The sequence below is a fragment of the Lissotriton helveticus genome, chromosome 12, assembly GCF_964261635.1.
Source record: "Lissotriton helveticus chromosome 12, aLisHel1.1, whole genome shotgun sequence".
Classification (NCBI taxonomy): domain Eukaryota; kingdom Metazoa; phylum Chordata; class Amphibia; order Caudata; family Salamandridae; genus Lissotriton; species Lissotriton helveticus.
The window spans coordinates 795917020-795938066 of record NC_136073.1 but is presented as its reverse complement, the minus strand read 5'-3'; the positions used below and the strand labels follow the sequence as shown (position 1 = coordinate 795938066).

At 44.3% G+C, this 21047-nt stretch overlaps 1 protein-coding gene across 1 annotated transcript in view; it reads left to right on the top strand.

Moving 5' to 3' along the window:
* LOC144799048 (lipoprotein lipase-like) overlaps positions 1 to 21047 on the top strand; it is a 74604-nt gene that overhangs the window by 32533 nt on the left and 21024 nt on the right. The window contains exons 3-4 of the mRNA XM_078670210.1: positions 3392 to 3571; positions 4791 to 4902. Coding sequence (XP_078526336.1) covers positions 3392 to 3571; positions 4791 to 4902 — 292 coding nt within the window. The remainder of the gene's footprint in view (positions 1 to 3391; positions 3572 to 4790; positions 4903 to 21047) is intronic.

Below are 21047 nucleotides of genomic sequence, written 5' to 3'. Positions count from 1 at the left end.
GGTGCCAGACGTGTTGGAGTTCAATTGTTGAAAAAGTCCCGCTGGTTCAATTTCCGTGAAGTGTCGTCACCAACTGTAAATCGGAGGTTGGGCGGGGGAAAGCTGACAAGCTAAATGTTGATAGTGGATAATATCAGATGCTTAGAATAGGCTTTTGATCTTCAGTTTTGCCCTAAGCTATTTCTGGTGTTGACTGATGAGTTGGTTTCTACTGATGTTTGGTTATGATGGTCTTCACCAGGGCTTTTCTTGTCACCAGAGTTCAGGATTTTGCTCTTTTAGATCCTGTGTCAACCATTTTCGGTAGGACTTGGGCTTTTTTGTCTGTTGTTTCATTGGTGCTAGGCTGATGGTAATCAAACTCATTTATTTATTTTATATATTTGTATAGCTCTGAATAATCAGCATGTTTGACACATATCTCTCTTATGTTATACAAGTCAACATAATCACAGATATTGAAACCATCTCTGGATTAGGAGAAAAATATTCAAATGTATTCACATTCGAAGAATGTGATGAGCATAAGAAGGAGAAAGCCGGGAACTCTGAAAAACGAGAAGTAAAACTGAAAAAGAAGTGATGCAGAGATAGCTAGTACAGACAGTATAAAGTAAGAAAGATACAGGAGGGCTTACAGACAGCGTAGAGTAATTGATAGAAAAGAGGCGGTGAAGTAAGAAGACAAATGTGTGAATTCACCTGTGTTCAGTCAGAGCTTCAACAATATGATTTAGATTTTTTTAAGAAGGGGCATCATGGTTAGCCTTGTCTTGCTCCTGTCGTTCATTAGTCCCCTGATTGAGGGAGTCTTGTGTCGCTTAGCTTTTGTGGGTTTGGATTTTTAACGTGCGTTGTGTGGCTGTCAAAAAGGTTAACCTGGCCTATGCTAAAATGCTTGATACTGGAATTTTTCATAAGGATACAGCCCAGTGTGTGGCCTTATGAGCTGTCAAAGCTTTCAACAAGTTAAGTTGGCCGAGTGACTTTGTCTTCTGAGTCATTCAGAATTGGCAGCTTGTAGGCACTGGTTGCAAGATCATGGTCGGCTTTGGCACTGCTGGCACCCGGTGCAGTAATGCTTGTTAGTGCCCCCCAATGACCACCTCCGCCACGGATTCCCTCACTGCCGCCCTTTAACAGTGGTAATCGAGTCTCCATAACCACTCTCTTCGATGCATTTAGTTAGTTTCATACTGTCACTCATACCAGTGTAGGGTGTCAGAGCAATTTACATCACACACACACATGGAGACAGTAAATCGTACGTGTGTAAATCAGTGTATAGTAAATGTTAAATAAGCACAGACTCAGAATTTGAAATGTAGCACCACAGTTGGGTGTTCTCTTTAATATTAAGAATTGATATCTACCCAAATGATCCTTCTTGCAACATTGGAATAATGAAAGCCCTTTAAAAGTTCACTGTTCGATATTAGGATTTTAACTTATAAACTGCAACTCAGAAAAGGATCTCTCCAACAAAAGCCATAACCTACTGGCCTATTTACATTATATTAACTTCGGGATCTGCATGGTATACGTCCTTTGCAGCAGGCAGATAAACCCTCTGCGCTACTTTATGATGAGTCAATACTTCCACTAGACAAAACACAGAACATTAATCACTGGAGTTATCTTCATATTTTTATTGTTGGCTGAAAATTGGAGGCAAGGAAAGTGGCAGCAGGGACTTTCAAAACAAACATACCCCCAGGAAGTCAGCACCCTGTGCGGTGGCACCCGTCACACCGCCCTAAAGATGGCAGATCAATGGTGTGTTAGAAAGTTTTTTAAGTTGTATTTAGACTTCTGGTGCTCTATGGGGAAGTAGTATTGGGAAGGTATTTTTTGTGTACATTAGGGCTAGGCCTTCGGGCGTTTGAGGGATCTCATGGTTATTTGTTGAAGCCTTATTGGACTGCTGTTACCAATGCTGAATCCTTCTCAGTTGAGTAAACGGCTGACGCAGTAGACTAGCTTTTGATAGAGTTGCGGAGTAATCCATGGTCAAGATGTGGTGCCAAACCCAGTCTAAGGTGCCTCTCAGTTAAGTATCACTGCGGTGTTTATTTATGCAGATCATACCTTCAGCAGGAACGTGTTTCCTGCCCTTGTTTGCATAGGCCGGTAGAAAGTACATGCTACGTAAGATGCACTAATAGTGGTGTCATGGAGGGAAAATAGATCTCCTGTCCTTGATACTGCCGTGACCTGTAATCCATGGGCATACTCGTGATCCCGGGGTTCTGTCGGTTTCCAGTGATAGTGGTTTGAAGAATTGTAACAATGCCAGCAGAGAGATTATCCTGAATAAGAAGTGTGGGTCCACCAGAATTTAGGATGTTGACCCTAATCCTGCCACTAGAACAATCCCCTATCCTGGGACGAAAGCTCAGATTTCACTGTTGTCATGTGGGATTATATTCCAACAACAAAGGCAATCCGATCCATGGTCTTCATTTTCCAAGTATTGTTGAGATCCAAGTTTTGTAGTATTGCGCAGTTGAAGGATTGTTCGTGGGATGAAGGGTCACCACTTGCTAGGCATTAGGCATGGGAATTGTGCTGGTCTTTAGAGAGGTGTTCGTGTGTATCGCTAGATCGGGAAGAAAGTTGACGTATCCTTTTACCATGATTTTAGGAATATCCTAGCTGTCTAGCTGGTATTTACACGGCAATTGGATATGCTGAACGGTTCAGTGGGAGCTGAATGATTCTAGCAGAAGTCGGGGGAACTCATTTTTGGGAGTTGTTTTGGAAATATTGCACATTTGCGGGAAAATATTCTACCAGGGCTTAAATATGGATCATAGCAGGGAACTCAACAAAACTTTGGGTAGGGTGATAATCGATATTTCTCACGTGTAATAAAAACTTCACACATGCCTAACCGAAACACTATGTCCACAGAAGAACAACACTTAAATCCTTTCAAAATTAGATATTGACACTGCTTGAATAGGGAGCTTAAATGTATAGATTGCCACAGTTTACTGTTTTGTAAACTATTGCATAGGCTTAAAATTATATTTGTTTTGATGTGTAGCGTATACTTGTTTATTTCAGTGTGATGTTTGAAGTTTCTGTGTATGTCAAATATGTATATTAGGCATTGGAGGATTTTAATTATTTAATGATGATGCCTCCTTCCTTTTGTCTTTGTGTATTTAATACTTTTAGTAACTTTTGTACCATTTCCATTACAGCCTGAAGTTTATCTAAGATTTGTTTAAGAAGTCCTGTACTCTTTAAAAATATTTAAAAAATGAAATTATAAAAATCAGTGTATATTTTGTTGATATAGATGTACCATTTGTTAAAGGTATGCCTGTGATGACGCTACTGCTCCTGCATCTTTAAGCAAAAATTTAACTTTTATCAATTTCAGGTGACGGGAATGTACGAGAGTTGGGTACCAAAGTTGGTAGATGCCTTGTACAAGCGGGAGCCTGACTCTAACGTGGTGGTGGTGGACTGGCTCAGCCGCGCTCAGCAGCACTATCCGGTATCTGCTGGATACACGCAGCTGGTGGGACAGGATGTTGCCAAGTTTATAGACTGGATGGAGGTAAGTGCCTTGGAAAGCTTGTGATGGAAGTCATATTGCATTGAATTATGTTTGATTCGTAGCGCCACATTTGTGTCTTAACCACTGTCCAGTACTATTTTGGCGTGGCATTCTTTAATAATCCCTAGTGGATCTCCATGGGGTTAGGAGAAATCTAGGCAAACCATTGATGAACTTGGAATCCTTGTGGCGACTCCTATAAGATTTGAGATATAATTGCTATTGGATAGTAGTATTATTTCCTATGACTTAAGGGCTGAATATTGCACTTCTGAGTACTGTTACATAACATGTAGTCCCAATTAAACAATACTCAGTTCGCTGACGGGGAAGGATGCAAGGGTGATTTGCCGTTGCTACAATTGTTAGATAATGGCAGAGATGAGTACTGAGCGATTAATTCAATCCACCAAAATGAGTCTTCAAAGACAGCAAGATGTGAAGGCGATTGCATACAGGGCAGTGCTATAAAATGCTCTTAAAAAATCCTAAAGAAAATTAGTTTGACCTGTTACAGAATACTGAGACCCTAAGGTGTAGTAGCAACCACTGAGCAAACTATTTTGTTTGGTTGGTGACCCGTAGGAGGTCAACATACACAGGGCTGTACTGGGAACAGCAACCAGCCCTGGCAGATTGCTGCTCGACTGGTCCTGGGAGTGGGTGTGTGCTAGTAAGAAACACCAATCTCCATTTTGTTACAGAGGGCCGATATTGCAACACTGTACTCACGACAAAAGGGCCCCACAGCCACAAAACCGGCCCTCACCCCTCCAGCCCACTGGGGAAATGCCCAGTGCCTGCTAAGGCCAGTCCGGCCTTGAGCATACAACCCGAGAGGCCGGGGATTGGAGACCTGGGCTGGTGGCCTGCGGGGACTCTGACCCAAGGCTGGTGATAGCTTCTCCACTTGGGTAGGCATGGAAGGCCTTCACTGGCCCACATGACTTGAAGCCCTGTGAGATCCTGAAATCTGACATATGTATCTGTAACATCTGCCTATTCTGTGTTGGTACCATAAAAATCATCACCCCACTCACAGACCATTTACAGTTCTAAGAGATAGTAAACCTTAACCTCCATGTCTGATGAAAAAAACTGTACATTTGTTCTTGTAAATTCCACTTATTTATTGATGTTGTTTTAATCTGAAAATTGATATCCCCAAATTTGCGGGTACATTCTAAAATGCAAGTTTTTTTTGTTTTGCTTTTCCAAGGGGGAGTTTAATTATCCAGTTGATAATGTTCACTTGTTGGGATATAGTCTTGGTGCACACGCTGCTGGGGTTGCAGGAAGTTTAACTAAAAAGAAAGTTCAAAGAATTACAGGTAAGAGCACTTATGACATTGTGGTGTCCCTTGGCTGAAGTACTTGCAATTGTCTTGTGTACCAAATACATCTCACCATTAGGGGAGGAAAAAAAGTAGGGCCCTAACTTAAATTGTCACAACAATGAGGGGAATATGTGGGAGCCAGATTACCATATAATCCTAATATTCTACTAGTTAAAACAATACAGAAGAACAACCTTAAGTAATCCTGGGAATGCTGCGTTACTTCATGGAAATACCGCGGCAAGCAATGCCCGGCAGAGGCAAAAATTGCCAAAAGTAAAAGAGGGTCAGTGTTTACTCTAGAGTAGTATTTTTTAATTCAACAGAATGTGGAAATAATTGCAATAACTATCAATCCAAGTTATTGCTCATTTCATTTTAAGTGCAAGGGTAATACAAAGTTTTCCAATGGTAACCCCCACCACCCCATAGGCTTTATTATGAGTTGCCCCTATATTCATGCAGTAATGCCACACCCAGCAAATTGTAGTGCCTCAGACAACACTATTTTACTATGCATTCGTCTCGTCTGATTCGTAGTACTTCTGCTAGAATGTGAGATCAAAATAAAAATAGTAGATTTGGCTCAATTTACATGTTTGGCCTTTTTTTGTTTTTTTTGTTTACACTGTTGGTATTTTCCCTGGGTATCAATTGAGAAATATTGGGGTGGTGGGTGGAAGAAAACTACTTGCTGTGTTGGTTTTGCCTACACAACACAGAATGCTAATTTGTGCACAAACTCCTGTTTGCGCACAAATCATGATTCACATGGAACTCAGAAGAGTTAATAAAATGTCGGGTTTTGTAGGAGAAAAAACGCGCCATCCTAAATTTGCACGAAACCCTGTTTTGCTCAAAGGTAACTTGTCGGAAAGTCTCATGCGTTGCATCAACATCATAATCAAGTGCAAACATTCACCTGCAATATTTTTATGTTGCACATGACAATGTTTACTATGAACACATGTCAACTAGTGAGCTCAAAGTAGGGATTGTCAGATTCGGAGAATTGTATCTGAGATGGGCAAAGTGCAAAGAGAAATGCCTCAAGGTTGCTGCTGTTCCCTGCTTCTTTGACATTTGCATGCAACCACTGGCCAACCTGTTCGCAGATAATGATTTTCTAACAAGGAGGTACACTAGTGTCACACAATTCACACTCAAGCTAAGTCAAGGTTCCATTAACAACCAGAAGATAGCTCCTGGAAGCTGGGCATCTGGCCTTGTCCCAGTGGCAGCATGACCGAGATCCTCCTCCTCTCAGATACACACAGACTCTTCCTGTCCGATCGGCCTGCACTTATTAGTCCACTTTAATTTTTCATCCCGCGTGGAATCTGGGAGTCCTATTCAATTGGAGCTTGTGGCTCCCCGCCAAGTTAAGCGATGAATTAGATCAGTTCAGTCTCATCTCGCTATTTCACACGCATATCTGTAAACACTTCAGAGCGACTTGAGCCACTTTGATTGGTTGTCCTTAAAGGCCATTCATAGCAATTGACTAGAATTTAGGGCATAAGAATTGGGAAAGAAAAGATTTGGGGTTGCTCAGCATAAAGATCACCGACAACGTTGTAGAATGATTTCACATCCCAAGGGAGGGTGGGTTAGAGGATAGTACTCAAGTGGTCCCAGGATGTAGCTTTAGTCTACCCCTTCCACTGATGAGGCACAATACATGGACAAGAGCCACCTGTATCTTTGAATATGTTAATTGGGTCAGATCTGTCGCTGGTCTGTACAGTTCGGATGCTTCCAAGTTCGCCTCTGGAATAGTGGCTGTTGTTAGACTAGAATCTGCATTGAGAACTGCGCATACGTGGTACAGGCTGCTCAGCAACGACTTCCAAGGGATGACGATGATCTGGCTTTCATTAACTGGTGAGCGCATGTCTGAATGCAATATGTTGGCTCGCCCTTTAGCGAGTATCTGGATGTCATTGTTTATTAAAAATAAAACAGGAAATGCAACCAGGAATTGCAGTTCCTTGCCAAAGGTTTATTTTCATCATTTCAATAAAAGGATCAGGAAAGGCTTAAGTACAGTCTCTGGCTCTTCTGCTTCATGAATGCCTTCTGGTGATCTTCGAGGAGTCACGGAGCGGTGAGATGTGAAAGCTCGATGGAACTCTCCATAGGGATATTCTGGGGTTTGATAACCTAAAGGCTCTCCCAGGCTCTGCTCCTCCTTCATAATACGTACATCTCTGGTTAAGCTTTTTACAGAATACCGGCAAGGCCTTCGTAGCTGAATCCTAATGGAATGCAAATTGCCTGTTTTTATAATTCTTACCTATAGTTAGCCTGAACCACTTCCTCACGTTATGGTCCTTGGAACCCACTTAGCTCGCCATGATAAACAAGAAGGGTGTGTAATCAGAAATCAAATAATCGATATACGTTCTGGATTTCTCCGTGTAGGTTGTTGGTCTCCCCAAAAAAGTGGACAGTCACTGCTGGGAAGGAAACTAACAGTAACTTGGTTGAGGCCTCTAGATCAAACTCTATAAGCACCTTCCTGGTAGTTGTTGTTAACCTAGATAGAGCCTTAGCGGACTCTTGAAGTCATATCTGAATCCACACTTTGGACATAGTTTAAATCTCTGCACCTTGATTCTGGGGTCTTTCAGGATCACATAAAGGCCAAGCATGTCTATGAAGAGATGCTACAGATATTCTTTCAAAGACCTAATTATGATTTCTCTGGGCTTCCAACCAAGTGGACATTGTTGTAGTGAGAGCATTTCTAAGACTTTAGTCTTATCTTGTTGGAATTGAACCTCTGTGATGAGCACTTTCCCTTGTGAGATCTTGGTTTCCCATGTATCTTCAAAAGGTTGTTCAGGGAATCCACTGCTGTGAAATCTTGATTTCAGTGTGTTCCCCTGTCGCTGCGTACTTGTTTAGCAATGCTTCTAGTTCTTGCTTGGTATCATGTCGTGCTCATCTGTGTCTGCCATTGGTGCATCTTTTAAAGAGTCTCCAGAGTTTCTGCAGGGGCCTTCATTGTCTCAGGTGATGTTATCCTCTGAGACCTTTTTCCTATAACACTAGTCGAGAATGGAATGCCACTCATTCAAGGACCGAAGAGTCTCCAATGCGTGGGATGGGACACAAAATGGCGCATGTGCTGCCATCCCACACTACCATTTTCGTCCACTCAAGTTATTGTTCTTGCATTTATGTAGTTCTCCATACTCCAAAGGAGGCACCAAAGTAATTTGTTTTTGCCTACCACGCTCCATTGGAGTGATTAGAATGGAAAAGTGTGTCTGTTGTGTGGCGTATGTGGATAGTTTTTTGATGTTGTGGTTCTATTGTTCTGTCGCACGACCATGTTGCCAAAAGTAGTGAGTGGTAGATAGATGCTGGTTTATGGCTGGATAGAAAGGACTTGAGTGTAGTGTGGTAGTGGCGTAACGGAAAATGATAGAGCCCCACTGCAGCATGTGATGGTGGCCCGAACCTCCAAGGTTTCATTGGTTTTGGGCTGAATTGAGTTGGGGGTCGTCCACTTGAAGGGTTGAGGACCCCTCTGCACCACACGGGCTGCAGGAGCCTGTGTTACACCCCTGTAGTCTGGCATACATGGAAATTGTTTTGCTGTTGTACGTTTATAGCTGAGATGGCTCAAACCATGTCACAGTAAGCACGTTCCACCGTCTATGCACAAGTGTAGGAGAAAAGAGCGGGAAAAGATGTGGTTATGCAGGCGTGGCAGATACCTAGTGATGTTGGGTGGTCTGTATCCTACAGTTTTAAGCACATGCCATACAGGCATAAGCAGTGCCCAGAGGTGAATTATGCTACCGGTGGATGTCTTTTGGTATTGCCATTTGCAAAAGGCAATCTTTATTCCATCCGGAAACTACACTCCAAGAGCACAAATATTTAGACGATACTTGTAGGCAGACATTAATAGTCACCGGGTCTGCAGTAGACCCCAATCGATGAACCCACTGAGAGCTGACCCTTTATGTTGGGGGAGGCACCCCAAAGTGTACCACTTTTTATGAAGTAGTTAATACCCCCCACTGCCCAAGTTCTGTGTGGACTCAAAGGGGTGGCAACATAATCTAGGAGTTCATCCAGTATCTTCCTTCTAGACTGTTGTGCTTTGCTTCTGCCTCCTCTCTGTCCATCCCATGCTCCAAACATGTCCCAAAGGGAGGCAGGGCCTTTTCTTTTCTTGCTGCCAAGGAATGGAATGAGCTCCTCGTGAACCTCGCCTGATCCCCTCTGAGACCATATTCCGAAAAATACCTAATACCTGTCTTTTCTTCATACGGCAATACGTTTTTTTTGGTTTGTACATACCTGGGCTTAGCCCATTAGCACATACACACTCTTCGGGGTAGCCGTGCACTGTGTAAATCGCTCATTCATTCATTCATCAATGGTGAGGGGATCGACCGGCATTGCTGAACCTCTCCCTCCGTATGAGACCCAATATATCTTCAGCTTAATGATGAGTTTAAGGTTGCCGGAGGCCAATCATCCCTTCCAAAAGGCTCAGTATCTTATGTCCTATTACATTTCTGGTAGCTGCATAGCTAGTATGCCAGTTTTGGCCTCATTCATCTTGTCCCTTGATCACAGAGGCTACATTAAAAGGGCTGCTAAGCAAACATGCAGGTTTATGGCGCTAAGATCTCCTTCCGCCCTAGTGTCAACACTTGCCTATTCTGCCTACTTTTTTAAGCAGGAGGGCAACACTCAAAGTGGTCTGAGACCCTGAGGAGAGCAGAAGTGGTGAAATCATCTGCACCAAAGTCCCACTGGTGGCTTCTTAGAAACAAAGGGAATCACCATGTTTAATGTCCAGGACACGCGCCCATTGCAAATGCAATACAAATGCCCCTACTCTTGGAAATTTGTAGGATGGACGGATTAGGTTACATTTTCATGGACAAACTATGGTTATCCATATTTTATACACGGTTAACCAGGGATTGTTGGAGGTAGGTTCGGAATTAGGGTAGGTAAAAATGTAAGAGACAGTTGATAATACACCTTTTTTTAATGTCAATAAATTCATTAGAGGTTGCAGTATTCCTAATGCTAAAAGAAAAGTGGTTGTTGAAGTTTCGTTATTGTCATTTCTCCGCAAAGTCATTTCTCGGTATCTGGTTTTCATTGTAGGGGAGTCTCTGACAGGGTATTTCTCTGATGTAGTTTCACTGTAAACATAGGTTTTGAAGCCTTATTTTTTCTGTAGGGTCTTCTCTGTAAAGTTGTTCTGTGAAACTAATTTTCTCTGTAAGGGTTTCTCTGTATGGTTATTTCTCTGTAATTACTTTTTCTGCAGTTCTTTGTCTGTAAATGTATTTCTCTGTGCAGGTGTTATTTGTTATGATACAAATCCCACTTGGCTTCAGCATTAATTAGTTGTGAGTTATAATTGATCTAGCCCTACAAGGTAAGCTCATCAACAATTTCTGGTGATACAGCTGAGTTTACAACCCACAATTGTAAACACCGAGTGGCCGATCATAATTTGGCGGATGGATGTTTGGCAGTCTTGACTATGGAGTAATTTACTCTGTTGCCTTGACTGCACCTCCGCCCGCCAATTTACGAAACCACAGTCAGGTGGGCGGTCATTTTTTAAAGCATTGCAAGGAACCACTGTCACGGCGGTTTCCGTCAATTCTTTTTGCAGTTTGATGCATGGCTACGTCAAGCATGATGGAGCCATTAAGCAAACTGTTTTCTTTTTTCTTTTCAAAAACAAAATCCCGAAATGTGATTGTCTTCTTGAAAATACAAAAGACAATGCTCCCATGGGAGACCTCTTCCATGGTGAGGGGAGTGTTATATGATTTTACTACCTCTTAACGCCAGGGTTTTCCAGGTGGTAGCAGGCAGTGAAAACTGACCTTTAATTCTGCCCATTTAATTTAGGTGGGCAGAACTAGAAGTCAGCCTTCGACAGCCCTTACTCCGGCAGAGGGATTCAATTATGGCGGAGATGGGGTAGTCTCCCCTGTGGTTAAACCAGAGCTCTGTCGCATTAAAATCAGGTGGGTGGACCACAGTCTTAGCAGTGTGGATTTAAATATCTATACCGCCAAGCTCAAAATCAGGCCCTTTGGTTTACAAAGAGGTGAAGAGACTTTCCACAAGATCGCCCTGCTGCTAACAGGGCCGGACTGGGAGCCAAAACCGGCCCTGGCAAAGTGCTCGACCGGCCCCCCTCCCCACTCGGGGGGTTGGAAGTGCCGCCGAGCTCTCTGCCGGGCCGGTTTTCGGCCGATTTTGTTACAGGGCCGATTTTCTATGCTGCAAAAACGGCCCTGTAACAAAAACGGCCCCCCACCCATGCGGCGCACCGGGGGATTGCTCGGTGCCCGCTACGGCCAGTCCGGCCCTGGCTGCTAACCTCACTCACATGCTCTGCTCTTAAGGTGCTCATGACGAGACCAGCTCATCATGAGTCACAATGGAGCTGTGCTCATGACGAGCTGGTCTCGTCATAACGGCTCCACGCCGCCCACGCGCGATTGATTCCCCACCTGTGCGGGTGAATTAATCAGTGGGCGGGGTCATGACGAGACCAGCTCGTCATGAGCACAGCTCCACAGTGACTCATAATGAGCTGGTCTTGTCACGAGCAACCGCGGCGCCGTGCTCGCCCCCCCCCCCCGCAACGTGGGGGAATTACCCCCGCAGGGAAGGGGTTATACCCTGGAATTGTGGGGTTCGTGGCTCGCGGAAACACTCATTAGAGCAGGGATACTCAAGGAAGGGTCAGAGAACGCTTGCATCCCCGCTTCCCTTTACATGTACCCCCTGGTGAACAGCAGCACTGAGCTGCTGTTTACTTGACAGAGAATTGGCATTTAGAAAGCTTTTAAAGGGGCAAACAGTTATTTACATGTTAACTAAACTAAATGAGGAGAAACAAGAAAGGTGTCCTGCAGCCTCATCTTCAGGGATGTGTTAATTTTAAGAACATTGTGCAACAAACAAAGAAATTCTCTTCACAATTCAAAATTGTGTTTCATTAACATGCGGAAGCATTTCACTTCAGTACATAAGATTATATCACTGCATTGAGAGGCAGTTTTAGAAGCATAATTTTCGTACATGAAATTGGAAACAATAATGCCTTCTGCCGCCCTGCCAACAAAACCATTAAGTCAACCAAGAGACAAGTTATTTGTCAAGTGCACCCTCTGGGTGGAAAAGGTTGTTATTGTACTTGGAACAAATGTATAGTTTCTTTAATCAAACACAAGAAAAAGTTTTCACCAAGCATATTCTGAACGTATGTATTTCAATGTACTTTCATAACGAAGAGAAAGGAGGCAGAGTGAAATAAAACAATTGCCTAGGATCACACAATTTGATCAAGTGGTGGAGCCGGTATTGAGCCCACGTCTTCCGGCTTCATATTGTACAATTTAGCCACTAGATGGGTATCTCTTTCAATTTCACGGTTTACATCAAAGTTAATGCTTTGTCTTTCATTTTTAGGTCTCGCCTGTCAATGCGCATGCGCATTGAGCAGAGCGAGACTATGGGGGCTTAAACAAAGCTTACCTACACTGGCGATTCACTGGCGATTTGATGAAGTGCATGTGCACTTTTAACTCAATGCGCAAGCGCAATTAGTTAAAATGCGCGTGCACAGCATCAAATCGTCAGCTTAGTGCCGCCAGCAGCTCTTCCCGCTCCGCCCCCTGCTGCATCAAAGGCTTGGCGCTGTGCCTCAGCCCAGCCATTCTCCTCCCCTAATTACCCCCTGCGGCATCAAAGGCTTTTTCACGGCCGGCCGGCCGTGCTTTCAGTTCACGGCCGGCCGGCCGTGTCTCCTTTTCTTTTTTTTTTTTCATTAATTGAATGTCTTCCAGCAAGCTCTCCTCATCCGTAGCTTTAGGTGTGATGACAGCATTTCCTTATAAGATTACTGCTCTCTTGAGAATATATGAGGGCAGGAAGCCTTCTGAATTCGGCTGATCATTATCAGAGAGTGTTTTGGTGAAAATACGGGACTTTTCTTATGCGTGCTGCTACAAAAAGAGCTCAGCTCTCCTTAGCTACGGGAAAGCTGTTTGGCTTACTTCTGCTCGCTCAGCCAGCAATTGTGCCATGTGGTGTGTTTTTAGCTTTACTAGCTCATTGGTGTGTACTGGCTTGCCACTTTGCTGGAATAAAGTACCGGCCATAACGCTGAATACGACTTTCTTTTAATTAGTTCACCAGTTTGCTGCCAAGTGAATTTGAGAGTAATAGTGGCAATCATGTTTGAAACTGCATAACGTGAGCGGAATAAGCTTGCAAGCCGCAATCACCCCACATCCACCACATCCACCACCACATCCACCACCACCTCCACATCCACCACCACCGCATCCACCACCACATCCACCACCTCACTCACCCTCAACCCCTCACTCACCCTCACTCTCACTCACCCTCAACCCCTCACCCTCACCCTCACTCACCCTCACTCACCCTCACTCACCCTCACTCACCCTCACCCTCACTCACCCTCACCCTCACTCACCCTCAACCCCTCACCCTCACTCACCCTCAACCCCTCACCCTCACCCTCACTCACCCTCACTCACCCTCACTCACCCTCACCCTCACTCACCCTCACTCACCCTCACCCTCACTCACCCTCACTCACCCTCACCCTCACTCACCCTCACCATCACTCACCCTCACTCACCCTCACTCACCCTCACCCTCACTCACCCTCACTCACCCTCACCCTCACTCACCCTCACCCTCACTCACCCTCAACCCCTCACCCTCACTCACCCTCAACCCCTCACCCTCACCCTCACTCACCCTCACTCACCCTCACTCACCCTCACCCTCACTCACCCTCACTCACCCTCACCCTCACTCACCCTCACTCACCCTCACCCTCACTCACCCTCACCATCACTCACCCTCACTCACCCTCACTCACCCTCACCCTCACTCACCCTCACTCACCCTCACCCTCACCCTCACTCACCCTCAACCCCTCACCCTCACTCACCCTCAACCCCTCACCCTCACTCACCCTCACCCACCCTCACCCTCACCCTCACTCACCCTCAACCCCTCACCCTCACTCACCCTCAACCCCTCACCCTCACCCTCACTCACCCCCTCACCCTCAACCCCTCACTCACCCTCACTCTCTCACCCTCACTCACCCTCAACCCCTCACCCTCACTCACCCTCACCATCACTCACCCTCAACCCCTCACCCTCACTCACCCTCACCCTCACCCTCACTCACCCTCAACCCCTCACCCTCACTCACCCTCACCCTCACTCACCCTCAACCCCTCACCCTCACTCACCCTCAACCCCTCACCCTCACCCTCACTCACCCTCAACCCCTCACCCTCAACCCCTCACCCTCAACCCCTCACCCTCACTCACCCTCAACCCCTCACCCTCAACCCCTCACCCTCACTCACCCTCACCCTCACCCTCACTCACCCTCACCCTCACTCACCCTCAACCCCTCACCCTCACTCTCCCTCAACCCCTCACCCTCACTCACCCTCACCCTCACTCACCCTCACTCACCCTCACCCTCACTCACCCTCACCCTCACTCACCCTCACCCTCACTCACCCTCAACCCCTCACCCTCATTCACCCTCACCCTCACTCACCCTCACCCTCACTCACCCTCAACCCCTCACCCTCACTCACCCTCAACCCCTCACCCTCACCCTCACTCACCCTCAACCCCTCACCCTCACTCACCCTCAACCCCTCACCCTCAACCCCTCACTCACCCTCACTCTCACTCACCCTCACCCTCACTCACCCTCACCCTCACTCACCCTCAACCCCTCACCCACCCTCACCCTCACCCTCACTCACCCTCAACCCCTCACCCTCACTCACCCTCACCCTCACCCTCACTCACCCTCAACCCCTCACCCTCACTCACCCTCAACCCCTCACCCTCACCCTCACTCACCCTCACCCACCCTCACTCACCCTCACCCTCTCACCCTCACTCACCCTCAACCCCTCACCCTCACTCACCCTCAACCCCTCACCCTCACTCACCCTCACCCTCAACCCCTCACCCTCACCCACCCTCACAACACATATTGTGTTACAATAGGTGTCACATTTGCGAAAGATAAAACTATTGGCATTGTAAATAACAAAGCTATTAATTTCGCTATTTTCAAAACAAGCACATAAATAAAAAATTTGTCCTTTACAATACCAATAGCTCAAACTTTCCTAATGCGAGACCTATTGCATTGCTGTGCTTCTCTCCCCTGCTGCACTCTCCTGCTCTCTAGAGATGTGGCCTAACGACCAGAGCTGCCATCTAAGTCACGTAAATACAAAACATGTTGCATTCCAAATGCTATAGGTGTCACATTCGCGAAAGTTATAACTATTGGCATTGTAAATGACAAAGCCATCAATTTAGCAATTTTAAAAACCAACAAATAAATAAAATGTCATTTACAAGACCAATAACTCCAACTTTTCTAATGCGAGACCTATTGCATTTGCAATGCTTGTTGGCTATGAGGTTAGAGTGTGGGTAGCAGGCAGAAGCCACAGGAAGGCTTGGTTAGTTTTGGGCTCGGGGATCCCAGAGAACCTTGAGCTGAGTCAGAGCCGGGTATCTGACTCGAGCCTTCTGTGGTGCAGCAACCTCGATCACATAATGGCAATTGAGGGGACAAAGGCATAGGAAGGATATAATTTGACCCTCAAAATAACACCATCAGTCACAGTCCATAACATGTACATGCTTCAGAAGGCGGACCTTATGACAATGAGCGGGGGGGGGTAACTGCACTGGACTTTAATTGCACCGTTTGATCACATGTTGTGCCCTCTGGGCTGTTTTTCCTATGATGTCACCTTGAAAAGCCAATAAAAATCTGTTTAAAAAAAAAAATCTACATATTTCGCTTCCCCCATGCCCATCTTATACCACACTGACCCTCACCCTACTGTCAGCAACACGTTTCGGCCCCTTGGGAAAACGATTGCGAGTACCCATGCATTAGAGGATCTGCAAGTCAGTGAGATAATGACAGCTTTTGTCAACAACCCTATCTTTCTGAGGAAAGGCCCCGCCTCAAATTCTCAACTTGAAAGCAGAGACTTTGAATGAATGGTTCCTGAAATTTCTAGATAATCTGTACTTTCAGGTGTCCTGTTGATGTGTACCGGAACTTGTTTAACACTTTTGTAAGACAAAAGTCAGGCAAACCTGTTTAGGTTTCTCTGTGATGTGCAGAGCATACACTGCAACATTGAGAACACGTCCCGCAACATTGTGCATCAGACCGCTGGGTTTTAAAATGGAGGCAAGCCCTCCATTTGTCCCTGAAGGCCAGTGCTCCTTTACATAGTTTCTAAATGCAGTTTCTTCTAGTAGCTGGTATGAACTCTGCCATCGTCTAGCGCTGTCAGACTTATTTTGGACTACTCCTTTTGCAAAAGGTATGTGCTAGATTGGAGGATGTGTGAAGGGTGCTGGTGCAGTGCGCGTATGGTGGAGGTGTACTGACATGTGACACACTGACACGTTATGTGGGTAGTATGCACTCCTCTGAGCACAGGATTTAACCTGCATTAACTTGTTGATCATATCACTTGACTATAATGACAGGAGAAGTCCAAGCAGGAATATATGTGCAGGAGTCTGGGACTCCGCATACTTCGATGCGACACATGATACACCCAAGAGTCTATGACCACCTCTTGGTTATTGTTGGACCACATCACACCTTAAGACTACATAGTGCAGCTATTGCATCTTACTGCATGCATGACAACCTGCCTGCATACAGTGCTTGGTCCGTGCTCCATCACAGGTTCTGAGATTATCTATTTCTTCCTGCCTTACCGCGCGCTTTATCGGGACATAGTGTAGCTTCTGCTTCCAGCTACACATGACACAACCTATGTGCAGTACCCATTTCCTGGGCATACATCACAGGCCACATGAGCAGGTCCTGCAACTTCCTGCTATGCCTGTGTGTGGGCACAACTGGTGAGTACCAACCAGTGACCCCGTTGGTGGTGCACACGTGAGGGGTCATTTTGTCTTTCACACATTTTTTCCTGCTGATTCGGGAAATCACTTTGGTTTTGAATGTACACAGAGTTAAGTTGAAAGGACTTTGCATTCAACACTTAGGAGACTATCAATTGTAAAAATTGGGTTTTAAGAAAAGGCGGAAAACGTTTTGTGGCTACCTCATAAAAAGGAAAAAAGAGGAGCGTATGGAATTTAGAAATCAACAGTAACACGCATACGTTTTTTAAAAGTATTGAACCTACAAGGAGGCGCCTCAGAAACCAGGTTTTGGTGTTTTTTAAGATAACATGCCTGTAAGTGCCTGCAGCGCATGCCTCCTGGTGGACCAAAAGTCCTGTAACTGGGTAATAAGATAACTGATACAACAGGAAGCATGGACGGAAAACGACCTACGGCTTCTGGATGAATAGGCACCACTTTGGTTGAGCCCCAGCTGCAATAGTGCTGGAGCGTCCCCTTGTGGTTTGCTCTTGATACCCTGTGACTTGAATGGCATAGAGGTGGGCTGGCCTACATAGAAAATGGGATCCTAAAAGGAAGGGATGTGCCTTTAAAGACTTGTCAATTTCAGGACTGCACCCCTGAAGTTTGGCTGCCTCTTCCCTCGACCTAATCTGCTTATTCTGTTCTCGGTTGGTGCTGGGAGGTCACTGTGCATCTGCTGTGCAGATATTGTCTCTTTTGTGTACCAGCCAGGCTTGTAGGCATCTAAAGAGCTTATGTATATGACTTCTCAGCCATTTCACAGCGAGTGGCTACAGTGTCTTTCAGTGAATGGGGCAGCCAGAGTGCTGGAATGGTTTATTTGCTTCAGATGTTTCCTGCAAACACTGGAAATGATTATGGAATGGGGTTTCACAAGAGACTTCTCCCTGGGTTGAGTTTCTATGCATTTTTGGCACAGCTAGTCCTCACGCCTTGCTATCTTTGATGTGAATATAAAATACAGCACACTATGGGCCTTCTCACGTATAGTGTGGGCTACAAACTCTAATTAAGACAAGGACTCTTCCAAAGTTTTGGGATGACTTGTACTTTACAAAGTTCAAGAGCTGGAGCGGTGCTATTTTACCACCTTAGACAGTGGATACTGATTGATTGTCATGAGAGAACAGCTACTGTAAACAACAGAAAATAACACAATATCATATACAAAGCATTATAGCACAGTGAAAAGATAAAAGGTCAGAGTACAATTAAATAGTCAAAATAGAAACAAAAACAACAACCACAGAACAACACATCACATTGCAATATAGCTGGACAAGAAGCAAGCTGCAAAAAACAACAACTGAACATATCACCACCACATCAGAATGCTAATCAAAAAACATTCACAAATATATGACATATTATCATCTCAAGAGAAATATACTTCCATAATATGGTGGTATAAGGTGTGTGCACCAAGCACAACATTAAATTACCACAGAGGTGATACAAATAACGCATGTCAAATATGCTTTACAATCTGGCCACATATGAGTTTGCTATGATTTTATGAACGCCGATAGGGAAAAAATAACTATATGAGTTCTCATGGACGAACAGTTGCTATAAAAGTTCTCCTTGTAAACACCGGAGCTCAGATCGGAGCTGTAAGAATGAATCCGAACTCATGAAGGAGGGTTGTTGCTCAGTTCCTCCACCTATGAGGTTTTAAAACACTGCTAGATTGGGTGATGGCAGCATTTACTCTAATTTTTACCACCTCACCCTCTCTGTTTTCTTCACGCTTGGGACATACTCTCCACAGTGAAATTACCAGGTCTTGACATGGAATTAATGGGCTCACAAACTGCTCACTGGTTAAGGTTGGACCTTTAACGGTCAAAAGAAGAAATGCCATAAGTCCTCCAAAGTTCCATAGTCTCTACCATTGATCGCCAAAAAGGAGAATTGATTCGCCCTCTGCAGAGATTACAAACTGCTTCACTGCAGTGAGCTAGAAAGTGTCCCTTCTTGAAGATCCGCTGAACCATGACACAACACCTTGTTCTCTAATCATTGCAGGAGAAGGATTCTTCTCTGCACCTCCTTCTTGAGCAACTTTTTAACTAAGCTTCCCATTAAAGTCCAAAATCTTTGAACCGTCGGCCATAGAACTGTACCTTAGAATATAGGTATTACACCAATGCCTTATTTTATGTTTTCTTTTATCTTTCTATGATCTATTCCTCGTTGGCTCCGGAACTGCATTAACTGATGATCTTGCTCTTGTTCTGTTGTTAAAATTCCCTGAGTCATATAGCATGTCCTAATTCTTACTATTGTATGATATTTTTACTTTACGTCTTATATGGCACTGTTTATACCCCACTACTCCTTAACTTGAAAGTTTTCCCACAGGTTGTAACTTGACTTACCTTCATTATGTTTGTACCCTTGCTTTCGCCAACTATGTACAGCGCTCTGGTAAGCCTGTTGGGTCTTGTTCGCGCTTTATGAAACTTTTCAAATAAAATAAATAAGTAAATATATAAACATCTACTCCTAACATCTATTGATGTACCAAAGGACAGCTGATCATTGGGATGGTTTTGATATTACATCCTCAAACTGATGCTTCCCCGAGAGTTGGATCTTCAGTTTGGTGATTGATCAGGTTTTCAGTAAAGTGTACTGTGTTTAATTTGTGCCGGTACTTGCAGGTAGTGGACACTTGCACACGTTTGTAGCCACCAGGACTACATTTGACCTTTAGACTTTGACCCAGAGCAAAGAGAAGAAGACATCAATCGGAGAACAGAGGATGATAGAAAAGTAGCAAAGGAAAAGTGAAGGAGGAAGTGAAAGAGAGTTCAGCAGTAACAAAACCATGATGAAACAGTGGGGAGATAAAAAGACAGGGAGTGTAATGTGGATGAAAAAATAGGCAATAGGTGGGATCAAGGCTTTTGTTAGCCAACTTTATCTATTGGTCTGTTCAGCTGTCATTCGCATTTTGTTTAAGCCCACCACATCATGCAGTAGTGCGAAACAGAGTAGCTTATTTGAGCCATCGACTCTTGTACTGTGTGTTATGGCACTTTACCTGATGACATGTGCATGGTAGCCTGGAAATAATGCACTTCAATTGCTTCACTGGTGGGCCATTAGTTTGCTTTGCCAATTCCTTTTTTCCTTCCCATCCATGACCATTGTTTTTTTATGATGTCTTCAGATTGCAGTAAATCAAGCATCAATATTAATATATTTTTCTCTGATGATAATTGAAACTAATCTGGGTTTCTCTACCTACCTATCCTAAGTACATTAGGCTGCTTGAAAGCACCCCAACATTTCTATTAACATTATAGTCTACGAATAATATTATTTTTCATTTACTGTTTTTATTGATCATGTTTTCTTTTTGGACTTCCCTTGCAATCAAAAATAAACAATAACTGTCAAACCCAGTTTGCTAAGACCAGACTTATTGCTTTCCCAGTGCTTGTTTTCATCTGGAGATATATCGCGGGGTCCTGTGTCCAAAAACCTCTCCCCGTTTTTTAGGCTGTAGTTCTGCGCTACAGTAAATATCTAAAATATTCTATAACTCAATTGAGGAGAAACGATTTTAAAGGGGTTAACTAATCTCATTCGACCCTCTTTTCATCCACCCTTGTCTCTTTAAAACATCACTCATTTATGTTATTATAAATGATTCCGTTTTACCTTCTGCAATCGATGTGTTTGTTGAATGTGTCTGATTTAAATTATAATATTTTTGTATTTATTTTTGTATTTATAATTTTTTTTATGGCCTACTGCCGAATAAAGATGGGTTGACTGACACACATTTTCAGCTGTAACTGTTTAAACTTTGAGGATGAATTCAGGCTTGACCTGCACGTCAAACCTGCCATTTTTCAAAGCGGACATATGTTCAAAACTCTGCCAGCCATTTGTTCCCGCTTTTAAAGTTACTCATTTCATTTCACAGCTGCACGGTTTTCTTTCTCAAACTCTGTATTTGATTAGTTTGTTTGTTTATAGCGTAAGCAAGCTTCTTGGCGGCCCCTCTTTATTTTGTATTGTTTATTTTTTAATCTATAGCAGCATGGCCTGTAATTTCCGCCCTTATTGAGTTGAATTGGTCTCCTTTGCTC